General features: G+C 32.2%; 2 protein-coding genes across 5 annotated transcripts; both read left to right on the top strand.

Annotated features, from left to right (window-relative positions):
- The first annotated feature begins 2,252 nt into the window (after positions 1-2,252).
- LOC108194786 (uncharacterized) lies at positions 2,253-7,507 on the top strand. Of its 4 annotated transcripts, none has more exons than XR_010287285.1 (10): positions 2,253-2,551; positions 2,656-2,770; positions 3,202-3,238; positions 3,333-3,402; positions 3,565-3,669; positions 4,934-5,084; positions 5,183-5,265; positions 6,059-6,142; positions 7,072-7,165; positions 7,246-7,268. XR_010287285.1 is itself a non-coding variant. In XM_064084055.1 (9 exons), the coding sequence occupies exons 1-9, from the start codon at positions 2,521-2,523 to the stop codon at positions 7,322-7,324; spliced, it is 765 nt and encodes a 254-aa protein (XP_063940125.1). In that variant the 5' UTR covers positions 2,253-2,520; the 3' UTR covers positions 7,325-7,507. The 4 variants fall into 4 exon arrangements, 1 of the variants encoding a protein (XP_063940125.1); XR_010287287.1 differs by having other exon boundaries at positions 2,254-2,551; positions 6,031-6,142; positions 7,246-7,269; XM_064084055.1 differs by lacking the exon at positions 6,059-6,142 and having other exon boundaries at positions 7,246-7,507.
- Positions 7,508-13,546: 6,039 nt separating this feature from the next.
- Positions 13,547-15,074, top strand: LOC108208118 (uncharacterized). Its single transcript, XM_017378615.2, has 4 exons — positions 13,547-13,996; positions 14,086-14,506; positions 14,592-14,701; positions 14,777-15,074. The coding sequence occupies exons 1-3, from the start codon at positions 13,987-13,989 to the stop codon at positions 14,680-14,682; spliced, it is 522 nt and encodes a 173-aa protein (XP_017234104.1). The 5' UTR covers positions 13,547-13,986; the 3' UTR covers positions 14,683-14,701; positions 14,777-15,074.
- Positions 15,075-17,658: the final 2,584 nt, after the last annotated feature.

Here is a 17,658-nt window from a genome sequence, read left to right as displayed (position 1 = left end):
CATTTCAACATCATTTTTCTTCACAATCTTTCTGACAAAAAATTTAACTACATTCAAAATATGTCACCATTATCTCATACTTTCTTCTTTCAACTTAAAACTTTTATATAATTTTTCATTTCATTCTCCCCTATTTCATTTCATGAAGTGAACACAGCTTTATATTATTATGGTCTCATTCCTTAAATGATAAACCTCACCTTTAACGATGACATAAACTCACATTTACGATGATAAACTTTTTTAAAAGATGTCTTTACAAGTGAGTAAGAGTCGGTGGGTTTTAACCCACACTTATATTGTTAGTCCCACCCAAAGTGATAACAGGAGATTTTAACACACATATATATACAACTTTAGAGAGATCAAACATGGATCAGATTGGGAGTATTGGGATACCAGATCAGTCTGTTTAATACTCCCTCCGTCCCCCTCAATTGTTTACATTGGAGGGAGACACAGAGACCAAGATAATGTATAAAAAATGAGTATAGTTAGATGAAAAGTGGGTAAAATGATGGGACCTATCAATATTCAGTGGATGAAAGTAGTGGGTATAATAGTAGTTTTTATTGTTAAATATGAGATAGTAGGGGAAGATAGTGGGTGTAATGATGGAAAAACTTACTATTTATAGTAACGTAAAGAAATGAGAGGGACATCTCAAAATAATAACCGTAAAGAAATGAGAGAGAGGGAGTAACATACTATTACTCAAATAAAAATGGACTTTAACTGTTCCGTATATGTGCGGTCACCCATTTTGCTAAAATATTGGAATGAAAAACTTGTTCCGAAGGTTATATAAATATGATCGAATTATAAATGAACCTGCTTTGTGAATTAATGATTGACAAATAATAAACTCATTAGAATGATATTTTTTTTTTCTCATCCCCTGTAATGTGCATAATGGTTCTGTTTAAGAAGTAGTAGTTAGCGGAATGAATAAGATGTTTTGACTAATTATTGAAATAGATGTTTTGACTATCGGATTAAATTAGCGGTTTCTTCTAAATTTTTTTGATAAATAACTGTTTGATTAATTTTTTATGACACATAACGAAACTTCTGACCCAACAAACTCCTCAAATTAGCTTTTTAAAAATTAATTTTTATAAACCCAAACCTCTATTTCAATATGTTAACTATTAAATACTAATATTAAGAGATTGAAATGATTAAATCTCTAAAACACGCAAAACCTATAATTTTACCTCAAATCTCTAATTTCCAAACCCGACCAATATATTTTTACTCTTAATAAATAAATATTTTGATAAAATAATATTACTTCTTAATTCTAACGTTTTACTATAACGAGGATTATCCGCAGACCGCAGTACTAACAAAACATTTGTTATTGTTACTACAAAAAGTATCTCCCATAAAAAAGTCTGCATTCATCTGATGAAATGTCAATTGACCTTATCATTTTGTAGTGTTTCATATTCGATTCTTGATCTGTATGCAAGAAAAAAAATGTCTCAAAATCTGAGGTGGTGGAAAAGCAAAACAAAATCTTATGCACTTCCAAAGGGTAAAGATGAAAAGGCTAAAGGGAGTGAAAACTGAAAAGGCCCATTTGCTGTTGAATATCTAGTCATCTAAAATTGATGCTTTTTAGTTTTTATAATGCTTAAACCCCTAAATTATTTTCGGTTTGGCTAGTGTGTGCCATGGGCACATGCTAAGCGCGGAAATTTTTGTATTTGGGAGATTTTGATTGGTGTGGTTGGTGTATTTGCAGGGGGTCCACCATTATCATGAGATATGAGCCAATCAAAATGATCCAAGCACAAAATTTTCCGCGCTTAGCATGTGCCCTTGGGCGCACCATAGAAAAACCGAATTATTTTCAATCTTCTATCTGCATTTCAAATTGATCTTGACTGCACCTACAAGTTGATACAGTACATGCATTGCTCTTAAGTCTCATGTAAGTTACATTATTGCTTCTGTTTTGTGCACAATCTTTATGCTTCAAACATCTTCTAAATATTTATATATTGAAGAAATCAAGAATTTATATCTAAGTAGATTGTGTATGCAGTATGCATGTATTAATTAGGTTTGTGAATTATGAAGATGGTGTTTTGGTATTTTCTGTGGAAATATTCATGGGTACTTATCCTTGAAGGTATTTTTTTAGTCCACTGGCTTGGAGAATTTATTCCCTACTTCCATTAAAACCAGTGGTCATTTCTGTAGGTTGGTTTGCTCCAGGGGTCATTTATGCATGACTGTTCTTTGGTTTGTAGATTCTTTGCTCAAAAGGTTTGAACTTTTTGTTGTCTTTTATGTATTTGTCCATGCACTTAGGTGACTTTCTCTTTCTGTATCACAATTTTAGGTAGTTCCAGACAGTGTTTAACTGATTAGAGATAAATGTGGTCATTGTGGAGATAGGGATTTATTACATTTTCACCCTTGTGAACAGATATAAATAGAGCTTTTCACTTCTGGTTTATTCATCGCAGGCATTCTCCAAATTATTTGTGAGCTGCAGCTTAGAAAAACATGAACTTTAATAGCTCTGCTTTAGGCTCTGGTTAGTCATTTCATGGACATTAGTCCTGTGTAATAATATTATTTGTTTCACAATGATATTATCACTACCATTTGTGAAATTTACCTTTACTGTTAATGCCTTAGGTAACAGAAGCAATAGGAGCACCCATGAATTTGGGAGGACTTATGTTGTCAGGCCTAAAGGTAGACATCAAGCAACGATAGTTTGGCTTCATGGTCTTGGTGACTCCGGATCAAGGTATACTTTTGGTAATCAGGACATTGTTAATGTATCATGCATGGTTGTTTTGGAGTGGTGTGGCTGGTGACATTGCAGTGCCTGCCTCGTCCATGTTGTGCGCAGTGCATTTAAACGTAAATTTTAAAAAATAAGTTCCTATTTATCAATCTATTACTGTAACTTTCTAAGTAGTAGTTACCAATAGTATGTCAGCAATAAGACTAAAGACACTATTAGTCTGTGACAAAAAAAAAACACTATTAGTCATGAAGAAACTAGCTTATAACATTATACTGTAGCATTTATAATCTGCAGTTACAGTGAGGAAGTGTGAACCAGATTAGTAATGTGTTTTGCTAAATTTATGATAAAAATTTTAAACTTGTGAAGTCTAAACTAATGCCTAATGCTATGACTTGATATGTTTACATTTGTGATTCCTTTTACAGCTGGTCCCAGCTCTTGGAAAGTTTCCCTCTACCAAATGTAAGGATTAGTTCATTATATTGAGTTGCCGACTTCCGCCATGTTCATGATTATACCTATATGTTTACTTGCCTATCTTGTATAATGTTATCAGATTAAGTGGATTTGTCCAACTGCTCCTACCCGTCCAGTTGCATTGTTTGGAGGTTTCCCTTGCACTGCTTGTAAGATTTGTAGCTTTGAGTTTTGCTTATATCTGAGGCTCCAAAACCATCTTGAATCAATTTTTTATTTTTTATTTTACTTTTAGAATTGATTCACATTTTTATGTTATACCTAGACTGATATTAGACAAGAAATTATAATGCTGACTACATTCACATCAGGGTGTGACGTGGGAGAGATCTCAGAAGATGCTCCTGATGATTTGGAGGGCTTAGATGCAACAGCAGCACATGTTGCAAATCTCTTGTCGAACGAGCCATCTGATAGTATGTTTTACCTTTAGAATTTCTAACACTTTCATGCATACACTAAAAAAAAAAAAAATGCTAATTTAAGACTGAAGACTTTAAAACTTTAGCAATCAAGATATAAAAAGGGTTGTATATTTTTATAGAAGATGTTGTTTAGTGTTTCGGATTTATGCTTCATTTTTTTAGTCATGGAAAGCTAGCATTTCTCAAATATTTAGTAAAAATGTATTCCTGCAATTCAGTAGCTCGCCTTTATTAATAATTAATTGCTAACGCCCTCCATTTTAATGGAAATCTAAGTTCTGACTTCTGCATCCATACATTATTGTTGCAATATATGTAGGCTGTGTTTCCATCCTTTATTTCGGTTTACATATGAGAAGTAGCTTATTTTTATTCCTGTGAGCTAAGGGGGTGGTTTCTCTTGAATATAATCATTTAACTTCATATATTATCTGAGAGAATAGAAGGGATCATTAAAAATGCATCAGAAACTCCCTCTTAGACTTCTAGTAAAACTTATATATCCATTAATTAGTTAAGATTCAATTTCTTCAATAGCTTTCTCATTTAATAATTAAGAAAGAAATCTGCTTTAAGAATTTTAAACAATCAATCAAAGTTGAAGTGGCGATTGTAACTTTCACAGTATTAGGAGAACAGTTTAACTGGACTCCTGTTCCTATCATGTATAGTTGTGTACCACCTGAATTCATTAATGATCTCATGTAATTTGTCAGTTCCCGCTATATTAATATAATTTATTACCATGAGATGTCATCTCTGTCCTCACTCCTCACTCCACTATCTCTTCTTCAGACTGTTTTTCTTCTAGGTGCAAACATATTAGGTACTTTGTTTCCACGATTTTCTATTTTGTGTTTTCATTTTCAGACAAAATATTTTGTTTAACATGCCATCTGTCTGTCGTTTCTAATTACCAAACTAATCAGCTGAGAGTGCAAGTGCATAGTATTGTGTAATTCTATTATCTGTTCAAAATCTTTCTCCATGAGTCCATGTTCCCATACCCTGCTCTAAATTGGGATGCTCTCAGCATGTTTGGCTAGGTTATATTTTCCTTCACTCCGTGAAAGATTTGTGCAAATCTACTCGTCTAGTGTGGTGGAGAGAGCAACCCTTTGTGCAAATTGTTTCCGTGTTACATATGACAGTGTTTTATGTTGACAAGTAACTCTGTTGTTTTGGATTTGTCTTTCTTTTCTTATCACCCTATATTTTGTTTTCCGTTTTACCTACTATATTTGTGTATGCTCAGTTAAACTAGGTGTTGGGGGATTTAGTATGGGCGCTGCATCTGCTCTTTACTCTTCAATGTGCCATGTTCTGGGTCAATATGGAAATGGAAACCCGTACACTCTTAACCTCAGTGTGATTGTTGGTCTCAGTGGCTGGCTTCCCTGTTCAAGGTTCGGTTGTAGTTTTTTGCTGATGTACTTAATCTCCATGTAGTTATATTACCATTGTCCAGGATAAGCATTTCTTCCCCTCAACTGCTATTGTTTAGGGCTCTGAAATACCGCCTGGAAAGATCACAAGTGGCCAGGAGTCTTGCAGCATCCTTACCCATCTTGCTCTGTCATGGCCGAGGTATTACCAAACATTATTCTAGACGTCTAGTTAGTAGTTACCCCTCTGTATTATATCATGTTATAAGATTTATTAATGTCCATTATTTTACTTTGAAGGCGGAAAATTATCTTTAATGGCCATCTGACTTCTCTACAAACACATATATCAACTTTTTTAATAATAAATTTGTGCTAACTTTAACTTTTAGTTGGCTATAGATTCATTGTAGAAATCGTTAGATAGTGTTTGCACAAGTCCCTTGAATATACATTACCAGACTTGACTTAATTCACTAGCTTTTTGCCATCATACGTTTATTTCCTTAAACTTTCTTTATCTACCATACAAGCATCAGCTGCTGTCCATGTTTTCAAGTTTCTCGAAAGCTATATATTATAGCTTAAAGTAAATATATAGGTTGTTCTTTTTCTCTTAACTCATGTACTCCTATTCTGTCTGCACAAGTGCATGTGTTTGTATTGCGAAACCATTTTGGAAAGCTTTGAACGATAATCTCACAGAGCCTTCTTGTTTAACATTCTAGAGATGAACAGATTTAGTATTTAGACACCAAATTATATCACTGATTTTGGCTTATAAGAATCTGACCTATTATGCAAGTCAGAATTCTGCTGGCATGCTGAGAATATAATAACTTCTAGTTGCTAGTAATTTGTTGTTAATTGAAATACATTGAGTTTTTCTGGATTATGGTGTGAAGATATCAAATTGAATTTGAAAATTGACTTTTACGGTCAAATTTTCTAACATGTCTTGGAACAGGAGTATTTATCTAACTCATTGCCTTTAGATTGGAGAATGTTTCTCTTTGGCGTGGGGGTGATACTCTAGTTTCAGAAAATCCGCAGAGACTGGACCAAGCTTTTTGTCTGTAGTAAGTGATTGCTTGGAATGATCATTCATGTATTAAATTTCTAGTATGAAATCTCAGAATAGATTGAACAATACTAGATTGTACATGCTTATCATTCAATGTAAAGTTTCTTTTATATATTCTGAACAGATTAAACTTAAGTCAGACTAAGTCTGAACCCACCATGCAATAGACTAGTATCATTTCAACCAAAAGAATGGAATGTATGAGAATCATATACGCTTGTCTTTCTGGTATGTTTATCAGAGACGTCGTCTCTCATATTTGTTCCATTAGCTTGCAAGTAGTAAAACATCTTTACGCGGAAGTATGCATCTTAGATTGGATGCTCACCAGTCCATTTCACTCTCTGATGACAAACATTAGAGAGTTGCGTTGATTCCACAACCACTTTATAGCTTGTGCCGACAGCCCATAATAATTGTATAGATGCCATAGTATTCATGTAACTTGGGGAAGCAGATTATACGTTTCAGTATAGACAAGGATGACTGCTCAATGATTGGCATTTCAATGATTAATGGTTTATACCACTTAGTCGAGGAATTCCATTGCCAGTCTGGTGAATTGATCTTTATCCATTAATATATCTGAATCAGTAGGGGAAAAGCTAGAAGAACTATTATTACCTGGTAATAGTATCAAACAAATACTAGTAATATGCTAAAATGCAGTTGTTCCGTGTCTTTGTTTAATACTCTTCTATAATCCTGTATGATAATTATGGTCATGACATGTCCCTAGTACCCATATTCCCACTAGAAAAATTAACTATGGAGTCCGGCACCCCGATCATTGCTCTGTTGCAAATTATGTATCCAGTCCGATCCACATCACTCCCAACTACTTAATATGAAAAAAGGGAAGATAAGAGACAATTCTTCTAACTATAACTAAACCGCAACTAATAAGGTGTGTTTCTTTGACAGTTGATGATGTAATAGCTTACATGCACGGGGAAAATTCTGCACACAACTTGAGTTCAGCTGGATTTAGAAACCTGATTTTCAGAACTTATAGCGGGTAATACTTTTGTTCCTTCAGTTTCTATATGGTTGAGTGTTAAGGAGTCAATAACTTGAGAGCTTGAAGCTGGTTTACAGGTTGGGTCACTACACCATTCCTGAAGAGACTGATGAAGTCTGCAACTGGCTCACTCGGAACTTAGCACTGGCCGGCTAAGTGTCACAAAGCATAAATGAACCAAGTTGAAGTTTAACCCTTGGCATCAGGGGCGTCTAACTTGCATTGTTAGACCTATGATTATTCTATACTATTTATGAGTTGTAATGTAATAATTTTAAAAACTTGATTATCTTATAGGGATTATCATCCAAGAATAAGGGACTTTGGCAATAATATTTGCTCTGCTTTTATGAATTGAACTCTTTTTAGAATTACACAATGCACTCCTCAACCACCATCAAGTCATCAACATCTCTGTTCTTGTCATAATTCGAAATAACTATTTTATATGATTCTTTGTAGTATAAACTACATGTTTAAAGAGTTTAAAATATACTTCTAAAAGTCAAATATTTATATAAAAAGCTGGGGTTTAAATTAAATAATACAATTTTAGTCAACTATAACATTGATTATTATTTATGTCCATATAGTCATATGTTTATGAAAGTTTGATATTCAATTATATGTATATAACTAAATAAAGCTGCACTTCGCGGCGGCGTTATGAATTTTGTATAAATTTTGATATGAATTAATATTATAATTGCATAAAAGTTATTTTGAGTCATGTTTCCGTTAAACATATCATCAATAAAAAAATATTATAATTAATATAAAAATTTGTTTAAGTAGCCCTCCTGTCAAACACAATATTAATAAAAAAAATGTTTGAACCGTTCTCCCATCGAAGATAATATTAATCAATAATTATTATAATTATGATAAAATTAAACACAATACTAATAACAAAATATTATAATATAGATATTAATTTGAGTCGCCCTATTGTCAAACAATACTAATAAAAAATTATTATAATTATGATAAAGTTAAAGATTATATTTTGATAAAAATTAATTTAAGCCGTGGTCCCGTTTTAATAGAAAAATACATTATAACTTAGATAAAAAACTGTTTTAGCCGCTTTCCCGTCAAACATAATACTAATAGAAAATTTATTATTATTTAGATAAAAATTAATTTGGGCCGCTCTCCCCTCAAACACAATACTAATCAATGAATCTTTTTTAGAAATTTTGATACGAATTAATATTATAATTACATAAATTTATTTTGAATCATGTTCCTGTTAAACATATCATTAATAAAAAATATTATAATTAATATAAAAATTTGTTTAAGTGGCCCTCCTGTCAAATATAATACTAATAAAAAAATTGTTTGACCCGCCCTCTCATCAAAGACAATATTAATCACTAATTATTATAATTATGATAAAATTATATCTAAATAATTTTAATAAAAATTAGTTTGAGCCACTCTCTTGTCAAACACAATACTAATAACAAAATATTATAACATAGATATTAGTTTGAGTCGCCCTACCGTCAAACACAATACTGATAAAAATTATTATAATTATGATAAAGTTAAAGATTATGATTGGATAAAAATTATTTTAAGCTGTGATCCCATTTTAATAAAAAAATATATCATAACTTAGATAAAAAAAATTATTTTAGCCGCTTTCCCATCAAACATAATACTAATAGAAATTTATTATTATTTAGATAAAAATTAATTTCGGCCGTCCTCCCGTCAAACACAACACCAATCAAGAATCATTGACATTATGATAAAATTATAATTATAATTGGATAAATATATCCAATTTAATAGATTTTAGCTATTATATTTTTGTTAAAATTCCTATTTCTTAACTACTTAGAATTATATCTCTTTGACTATTACTATTTTTTAGCTACCTTACCTATTTTCTCTCAAAAAATTATAAAATTAAACGGAAAGTTTCTATAGACTCCACGTAACCTCCAGCGTATTCTCTCCAGAATCATTTATATTATGATAAAATTATAATTATAATGGAATAAATATATCCATTTTCATGGATTTTATTTTTTAATTGTTTAGAATTATCTCTTTTTTCTTTTAAGGCTCCTATTTGTTAAGTACTTAAAATTTCACAAATTTTAGCTATTATATTTTTGTTAAGATTCCTATTTCTTAACTACTTAGAATTACATCTCTTTTACGATTACTATTTTTAGCTAATTTATCTATTTTCTCTCAAAAAATTTTTATAAGACTTTTTATAGCGAATAGTGTTTGTTGTATATTTTTTTTTGTCATGTAGATGTGTTCTATATTTAGTTTTATTATCGTGTTCTTTTGGAGAAAGTGTCATAGTTGATGACTTTTTGATCGTATATTATGATTTTGTTTGTTGTTTATTAGTGATGGTATTATTTTGACGATTTTGTTTCGGTGCTTGACATATTCTCTTGTGCTTGCTTCTTTATCACCCTGTTTTTTCTCTCCCTCTTTATTTTCTTCCTTTCCGCGAATTTTTGTCTTTCATCTGGTTTTCTTTTCAATCAATAAAATTTTATTGACTAAATTTGCGGGACCATCTCTGCATTTGGTTAGTCGGTAGACATTTTTAAATGAAAGTTCTCGTTTCTTCAGTTCTACGGATTTTGCTTTGCTTTCGAGTTTTTTTTTTCCCCACACATCAAAATTTTTATCTATTTTCTTGTGAGACGTTTTGTCATGCCCTTTAATTGGATGAAAGGTTTTTATGTATGAAATAAACTCTTCCAATTTTTTTGGTATTGTATTTTGTATAATTCACTGACATGAAAGTCTTATGACAAAAAAAAAAAAAAATTATATCAAATTTTTGGCAAACGAGTCAAACTTGAGTCATAATTTGACTACAAACCGAGTTGTAACCCGAATGTTGCGAAAAGAAGAGATGGGTTTTAGAAGGCGTAGTTTTGATTGAAGCTGTAATTTGAACATACGTTAGGAGAGTATCTATCGGGTATTGGTCATGGTCTCTGCATGGAGGCATTTCCCAAAGAGAAGCGAATCAGTTCCTCTCACCTTTTCTTTTCCTGCTTTTCACAGTTTGCTTGCAGCTCTCTTTACCCTTCCCCAAGAAAATGGTGGGTGATATCAATTACTACAACTCCCCTTGTTCTAATCTTTTTCAGTTAAACACATATATATATTAGTACTAGCTAGTATTTGTTTATATATATCATATATGTATCGCCAAAAACTAAAGGCAAATGCAGTGTTTTGATAGAAAAGAAAAAGAAAAGATGGTCAAATTGAACCTCGAAGGATTCTCTTCCATCATCAACTTCGACTATCTTTATCGATACTCCACCATTAATTTTCACTTTCATGATTTTCAAACGCTTCCTCTCTCGCTTACTCATCATATGCATGTTTTCTTTTTCTTTCAGTATTATTAAATCTAGCTTTAATTCTTCGACTTGTTCACAGATGTAGAAATTGTATTATTAATGTATGTGTATCTAACGGCACACATGCTAGGCCTAGCCATGCACGCACCTTTAACAACTTCGATTTCAGCTTCATGCATCTATAATCTGACATGCACGAGTGCAAAATCTCCGCTAGCTGCATTTTATTCAAACTATCTGGGTCTTCAATCTGCATGTCTGTATTTTAAAATTTGTGCAGAATGATGTTAAACTAATACTTTCGACTGGACACGGGAGAATTGATCATTTAACACTTTATCATGCTATTAGAGTCCAGACTTGCATGAGATTCAGGTTCGACCCAAAGATAGACTTTCGAATAAGAAAAAATGATAAAATATAATATGATGCTGGTAAACCTTTCTTCTAACCCTTTTCGATTAATTTTTTTAGATTTTGTGAGAATTGATTGCTTAACGTTAACATCAAGAATTCAAGATCATATCGGATCATATGTTAGTTTGCAAAACATACATGTTCACGTCAACAAACTTGCATATGTTTGGACTCCAACTTTAGATATCATGCTGTGGTAAACAATAACTGTGGCTATATGCTTAAGCTTTTGACTCAACTTGAAGTACAAATAAGGAATATTCAAGATAATATTTTTAAAAGGAGTCTCCATTTTATTAAGCAGAATGATTAGACTTAACAATGTGGGTCTCAAAGTATATTAGTGAAAGAGAAAACATACGTGACCCATACTCCATACATCGTAATTAAGGAATAAAAAACATTTTAACTAAGTGGAATATTCAGTTGGTCTGGTTTGTAATAGGATTTGTTCTTCCTCTCTATCTCTGGTCAAGGAACATATATTTCTGCCGTATGGCACTACTTTTATGAATCCGGTTCTGGTTCATGTATTTTTATAAAATATGTTTCAGAATATAAAATTTGAAATGAAATCTTTATATGGGTTAAGTACTGACTGAGTCATGTATTTATATAAATTATATCAATTAAAATAATTTATATTTAATCAATATACTTATATAAAGGAGAAGCGAGGGGCGTGTAGGTGCCGCCTATCACATCGCTCCGTTCTATTTTTCTAATTTTCTGGAATTTTCGGGTGAAAAATATCAAAAATTAGAACTACCCTTTTTAGTTTCGGATATATTAGAAGCAAGTTTCAGAATCTGATTTTGTTCTGCAACGAGCAACGATAAGTGAAAGCTGTTCATACAATATTAAAAAAATAAAGGTTGTTGCAAGCAAATGTAGTTATAGACAGCTGTGTGGGAGTCGACAAATCAAAACACGGGAGAAAAATATAGTCTTGGCATGATATTGATGGATAATATCAATAAATTAAATTAGTGATGTATGTTTGTTGGTTATTCTTTTATAATATTTGTTTTGTTAATCGGAAATGTTTGTTGTTGTTAATTTTTATATGATTTATTTTGTACACAGGAAAATATTATTCATGCATTATCTGTTTGCTCCGTTCAAGCAACTTTTAAGCGAAGACTGTTCATACTGGATTATTGTTACAAGTAAGGGTAATTATAGACCGATATCTGACGGATTTAAGTTAAGATGTTTTTGTGCACAATCAATCCAAAAAAATTGGATGAAGGTGATAATGTAAGAACATAATTATTTTTTTAAAAATACAAATAAAATTAAGATTCGTCGTGATGTAAATTGTTAATTACGTGTAGAAATTTATTTTTATTTTTTTTCCACCATGAATTATAGTCTAATTTTGCAATTTTATATATTAGTATTGGTATTACATCAAGATTTTTATAATATAAATTTATTTTATCCTACAAATATTAATTTTTAATCATTAATATAGTTTTTATAGATAGACACAAAATTATTGCATTCTACAAATATTAATATTGAATCATCAATATAATTTTTATAGGCCGCCGCAACGCGCGGTTTCTCAACTAGTTATATTATATTATATTATACAAAATTTTGTATATAATTTTATGGATGGGATACTGCACTATTTTTATACTTCATTCCCAGTTAATTGTTGGGTTTCGAGCCTCAAATAGTATACAGCTGCAAATTGGCAGTATACATATGTTAAAGCCATCCGTTTATTAAATTGACTAATAATAAAATTAAATTATAGTATAATTCAAATATGTTAATTGGATTGATTAATAAAATATTAATTACACATATATATATATATATAATCAAACTGATATTGTGGTATAATGGTTGAAGTTGTGGTATAATGATTCCATGTCGCGTGTTCGATTTTGAGATTTCTTTTTCGGGTATTTTTCCCATTCAAGTCGGGTGCATGCAATATGGATAAAAATTTCGGATTTGTATATGGTTTTTGGTGTACACAATTTGATCCAACCTAATTACCATCCCTAAATATTATCTAACATAAAATTAGCAAATATATAATGAAATTTTATAAAATTATTCAGATATTAGATATTGTTATTCATTTAATCCATAAGATCTCTCCTATATATCATATAGCCATATAGGTATCATTTGTCTTGACAAAACAAAACTTTACAAGATATTTCAAAAAACGTTACTACCTTCTATAAAAGATGTGAGCATACTGCATCCCATGCCAATAATTCTTTAAAAATGGCTGAGGACCCCATTTTACATTTTCTTTTTTTGCATTTGAAGTAATTAAATTAGTGCTTCGAAATTAGTAAACTAAAACCTGAGGTTTTGAAATACAGTACTTACTACTCACGAGCAAAACACTCCCCAGCATAGATGTGAACTTGGAAGTTACAAAATGGGTTCACACAATAAACATCGAAATAGCATTCTAATGAGATACATAAAGCAGAAAGAAACCTATGAAACGGATACACAATTTTGTCACGCAACAAAAAAACAAAATCACGTTATTTGAATGAAAAATCAAACTGAAAACCTCCGAAAGCACATAAAATCACATGATAAACTCTAGCTAAAGTTGCAGTGGCAGATTTAAGTTCACCATGATGAATATACATGGCAAGATTTTGGCTTTAGCACATCCAAGTGAAAAAAGAGAAGCAATAAGAGGACAAGGGCATCTTTGTAATGTGGAAGGGGGAATTTATTGGTAAGTGTTCAGTGTTGATGACTCCCAACCTTAGAAGCCTCAAAAGAATACGCAGCTCAAGCCTTTATCAAAATTCACTATAATTATCAGCCTCTTTACCTAATACAATCTCTTAATTATATTCCCTTCCTCCCTGCTTTTTTTTTCTTCTTTAATTTTTGATTCCGTTGTACTATTTTTTTGGTCCAGCTTCACAATTTGCCTCGATTTCAGGACCCCTCCTCCAAGTATATATACCCCTCCCATCCTCAAACAAGCTTCACATATTCCATTATTTCAATCATCTCTCCACCAACAAATTGTAATTTGCTTTCATGTTCCAAGGTTAGCTAGCTAGCTGCTCACTCTATGCATGTTCCAAATAGTAATTTACTAGGGATTAGTATTGTACTTGACCTATTTATTTGATGCAGGAAATATGAACAGGCCAGGAGATTGGAACTGCAGGTCATGCCAGCACCTCAACTTCCAGAGGAGGGACTCGTGCCAGCGATGCGGTGAGCCGAGGCACGGCAGCATTGAGAGAGGTGTGATCGACTTTGGATTCGGCTCAGGCTCGGGGATGAGGAATGCAGGGTTGTCGCCATTTGGCCTGACGGGCCCGGATGTCAGGCCTGGAGACTGGTACTGTAATATTGGAAACTGCGGTGCTCACAATTTTGCAAGCCGCTCTAGCTGCTTCAAATGTGGCGCCTTCAAGGATGAAACTGGTGGTGGAGGGTTTGATGGCAGTGCTGCTGACATTTCTCGCGGAAGAGGTTTTGGAAGTATTGGAGGCGGAAGTGGTAGCAGCGGACGCTCTGCATGGAAGTCCGGTGATTGGATTTGCACCAGGTTTAACTCTTGCCATATATTACCTTCTGTTTCAAATATATAAAAATTTTCAATCATAAATTGTTGAGCTCTGCGGAAGCTGCAGGTTAGGATGCAACGAGCACAACTTTGCTAGCAGAATGGAATGCTTCAGATGCAATGCCCCCAGGGAGCCTGGCAGCAGATCTCCCTATTAGCCACATGAAATATATTTTGGTGAGTTTACTTATTCAAATATCACTACCATTTGTTTATATTTTACTCATATATTATTTAATCCTTTTTGTACAGGTAAGCTAAAATTTATGAAAGTGAGAAGATCAAGTAGCACAGTATTCGACATGCATGAAATCTGAGTCATCCCTTTTTGGCCCTACGTAGCCCAGCCCCATCAATCTCCTCTCTTTTTCTCTTTTCCTTTTACTTTTGTATGCCCTTTATAGTCCTTACTCATAAGGAGCTTTTTCATTTTCATCTTTTTATTTTTCTGCTTCTTAAATCCATGGACTATGTTTCCAATATTGAATTAGATCTGACTTCTTTGTTTTGTGAGATGCTTTTATTATAAAATGTTATAGCCATTTACTTCTGCTTTGGTGTTCTCCACATTTTTCTTTCTAAAGTACCAGTTTTTGGTTCATGTCTGGTTGTTACATTACATGTAACCATAGCATCAACGTTCTTATACAATGCATTCATCTTACAAAATAACACAGGTCAAATATAGTTAATATATTACAAATACTCAAGAAATAAATTTAAAAAAAGAACACAATCCTAACATATAAATTAATTATTGTAAAAAATGAAATAAATTATATTTTTCCGCTGACAAGAAATATTCAAAAATAAAATATGTATTATTACTTCCACTTTGGAATATGATTTCCATGCGTATGCAGTACAAAAACATGTTAAGGCAACTCTATTTAATGCATGAAATATTCTATTTAAGCTGCAAATATTCACTTGACAAAAATAAAAAATAAACTAGAACAACACACTTAAATTTGTATTTGAAACATACCAGTGCCTTGAAAGTACCAAGTTAACATACTCTGAATCAAACCTAATGGAAGCCTGTAAACGAAACAAAAAAAGACGGGATTAAATGGGTCATTAGTTAAGTTGATTCAAACACAGAGTAAGAAGTTTAATGATAGCAAGCAACTGGTTTGATTGGATTCCACGAGCAGCTTGTTAAGTATACGCACAAACTCTTGAGCAGTAATAGACAAAAGTTTATCAAGTTCACAACTTTACCCACAACTAACTTGCTTCTAACTCACCAAACAAGAACTAAAATATATCAGGTTATATCTTTCCTACTTCCAATAGTTTGAATGTCCAAGTCATCATCTTCAAATCTTCAACACAGCCAAGCATAACTTTGTCCCTACATCATCACCCATATAATGCTTTAAACCATGTTGCCACAAGGCCACCTTTTTGCGCTAAATCACAATGCTACTTATTGTTGAAATATTAATACTCGTATATCTTGTTTACTTTTAGTTAATAATAGTATCATTTATATAGTGCATGAACCTATGACTATAAATACTACTTATCATGATAGTTATATAAAATTGTTAGCTTGTAATTAAAATGATAAGAATAATATATATGTTCGATGTTTTTGTCAAGTATATTAAAAATCCATTAATCTGTTTACCAGTCTACTAATGGAGCCTGTTCACAATTTTGTCCATCAACCTATTTCATAAGGATATTCAAAAATAAATGATACAAGATTCCTCATCAACAGTATAATAGAGTCTGTGTGCAAGTTTATTCTAGAGTATAGAACCTACCCTGAAATTTCAAGAAGAGTTGGAGTTTTGTCGTTCTCAAACTCATTTTGATTATAAACTAAAAGTGCAGGTCAATTATAGAAGAGCCAAATATAGTTGAATAGTACACATTGAACAAACAGATACAATATGACACTACTCCTTTCGCTAGTGTGAATCATCAGTCCACAAATATACTATCTTGCATTTGTCCTAAGAGAAAAGTATTCTTCAGCTACTAGTGAGCGTTCAGGAGATCGACCCCACTTTAGCCAAGGATAGCAAGGAACACGAAATAATCCTTACTGCTATGGATCAAGCCAAATGTCATCATCCTTTCGAATACTACTCATTTGTTATGTTGGCATCACAGCACCCAAATGTCTCTCTGAAGCGTTTTGTAATATAAACGAATAATCTGGAAGAAATTATTTCATCAAGTCCTTCATGGATGACCCGGTAATGCAGGTGTTTATAAAATCCTTAAACACAGATGAGTCTGAAAGGTCAGGTATAGCCTGACCTGTTAAGCAATATGTATCTCTACGAACTACGAAGAAAATTGATTATGATTTAGAGCTCGGCTTGAGTGGTTGTAGCTAAAAAGAAAAAGAAAACACTAGATTGAATGTAATGGAAAAGTGTTGAACTTTAAATTTCTCTTAGCACTGGAGCTATCATCAAAACAGAAAAGGGGACATGGCAATCTCTCCAAACCTGTCCTTTATACACTTGAGTTAAAAAAAATTCCCACAAATGACATCTGCTTTGGTGGAGCATACGGTTTTTTGTTCAATGAAGTACCGATAAAGGTCCCAGCAAATTAAGAAAATATACAATTCACATTGGATTCTCAAGCTTTCATATAATAACATCTTTAGATAATCATTGACTTAACAACTAACAAGCATATCATAAGTAGAGTTTAATGGTCAAAAAGGTACAACACAATTTTAACTGTCCCCAACAAGACTCCATTATCTAGCTTTCAGAAAGATTCTTGTCTCTCTTGAAGCAGGGCCCATCTTTACTCATCCAGTTTATTTGATATCGAAGTACAATCAATATTATCCTGTGGGCTCTAACTTACCAGTTGTTTATATTGGTTATGACTTGGGATATCTATTTTTGGAAAGCAGTCGTCAAAGGATCTTTAATTATGTAAATAACTTTAGTCTTAGTTTACCTGTTAACACTTTCTTTTAGGTTTCACACAAAGTTAATACAACTTACTTATTCCGTACAATACTAACATTTGATTTTAAAATGCAGCATGCGATATGTATATGTAATAAAATTTATACTGTATTATAAAGAAAATGATTTTAAATTTGAGTAAAGAATTTCAAAATTTTACTTCTTAGTTAAATGTCACTATGA

Source organism: Daucus carota, chromosome 1 (assembly GCF_001625215.2).
Source record: "Daucus carota subsp. sativus chromosome 1, DH1 v3.0, whole genome shotgun sequence".
Taxonomy (NCBI): domain Eukaryota; kingdom Viridiplantae; phylum Streptophyta; class Magnoliopsida; order Apiales; family Apiaceae; genus Daucus; species Daucus carota.
This window is presented reverse-complemented; position numbering and strand designations above follow the sequence as displayed.

What these genes read in the sequence shown, in the direction of transcription:
- LOC108208118 (XM_017378615.2), top strand. An exon ending in GGTGATTGGATTTGCACCAG is followed by an intron (nt 14,507 to 14,591) that starts GTTTAACTCTTG and finishes CGGAAGCTGCAG; the next exon opens with GTTAGGATGCAACGAGCACA.
- LOC108194786 (XM_064084055.1), top strand. Translation starts at nt 2,521, where the DNA reads ATGAACTTTAATAGCTCTGCTTTAGGCTCTG. An exon ending in CTTGGTGACTCCGGATCAAG is followed by an intron (nt 2,771 to 3,201) that starts GTATACTTTTGG and finishes TTCCTTTTACAG; the next exon opens with CTGGTCCCAGCTCTTGGAAA. An exon ending in GGCTGGCTTCCCTGTTCAAG is followed by an intron (nt 5,085 to 5,182) that starts GTTCGGTTGTAG and finishes GCTATTGTTTAG; the next exon opens with GGCTCTGAAATACCGCCTGG.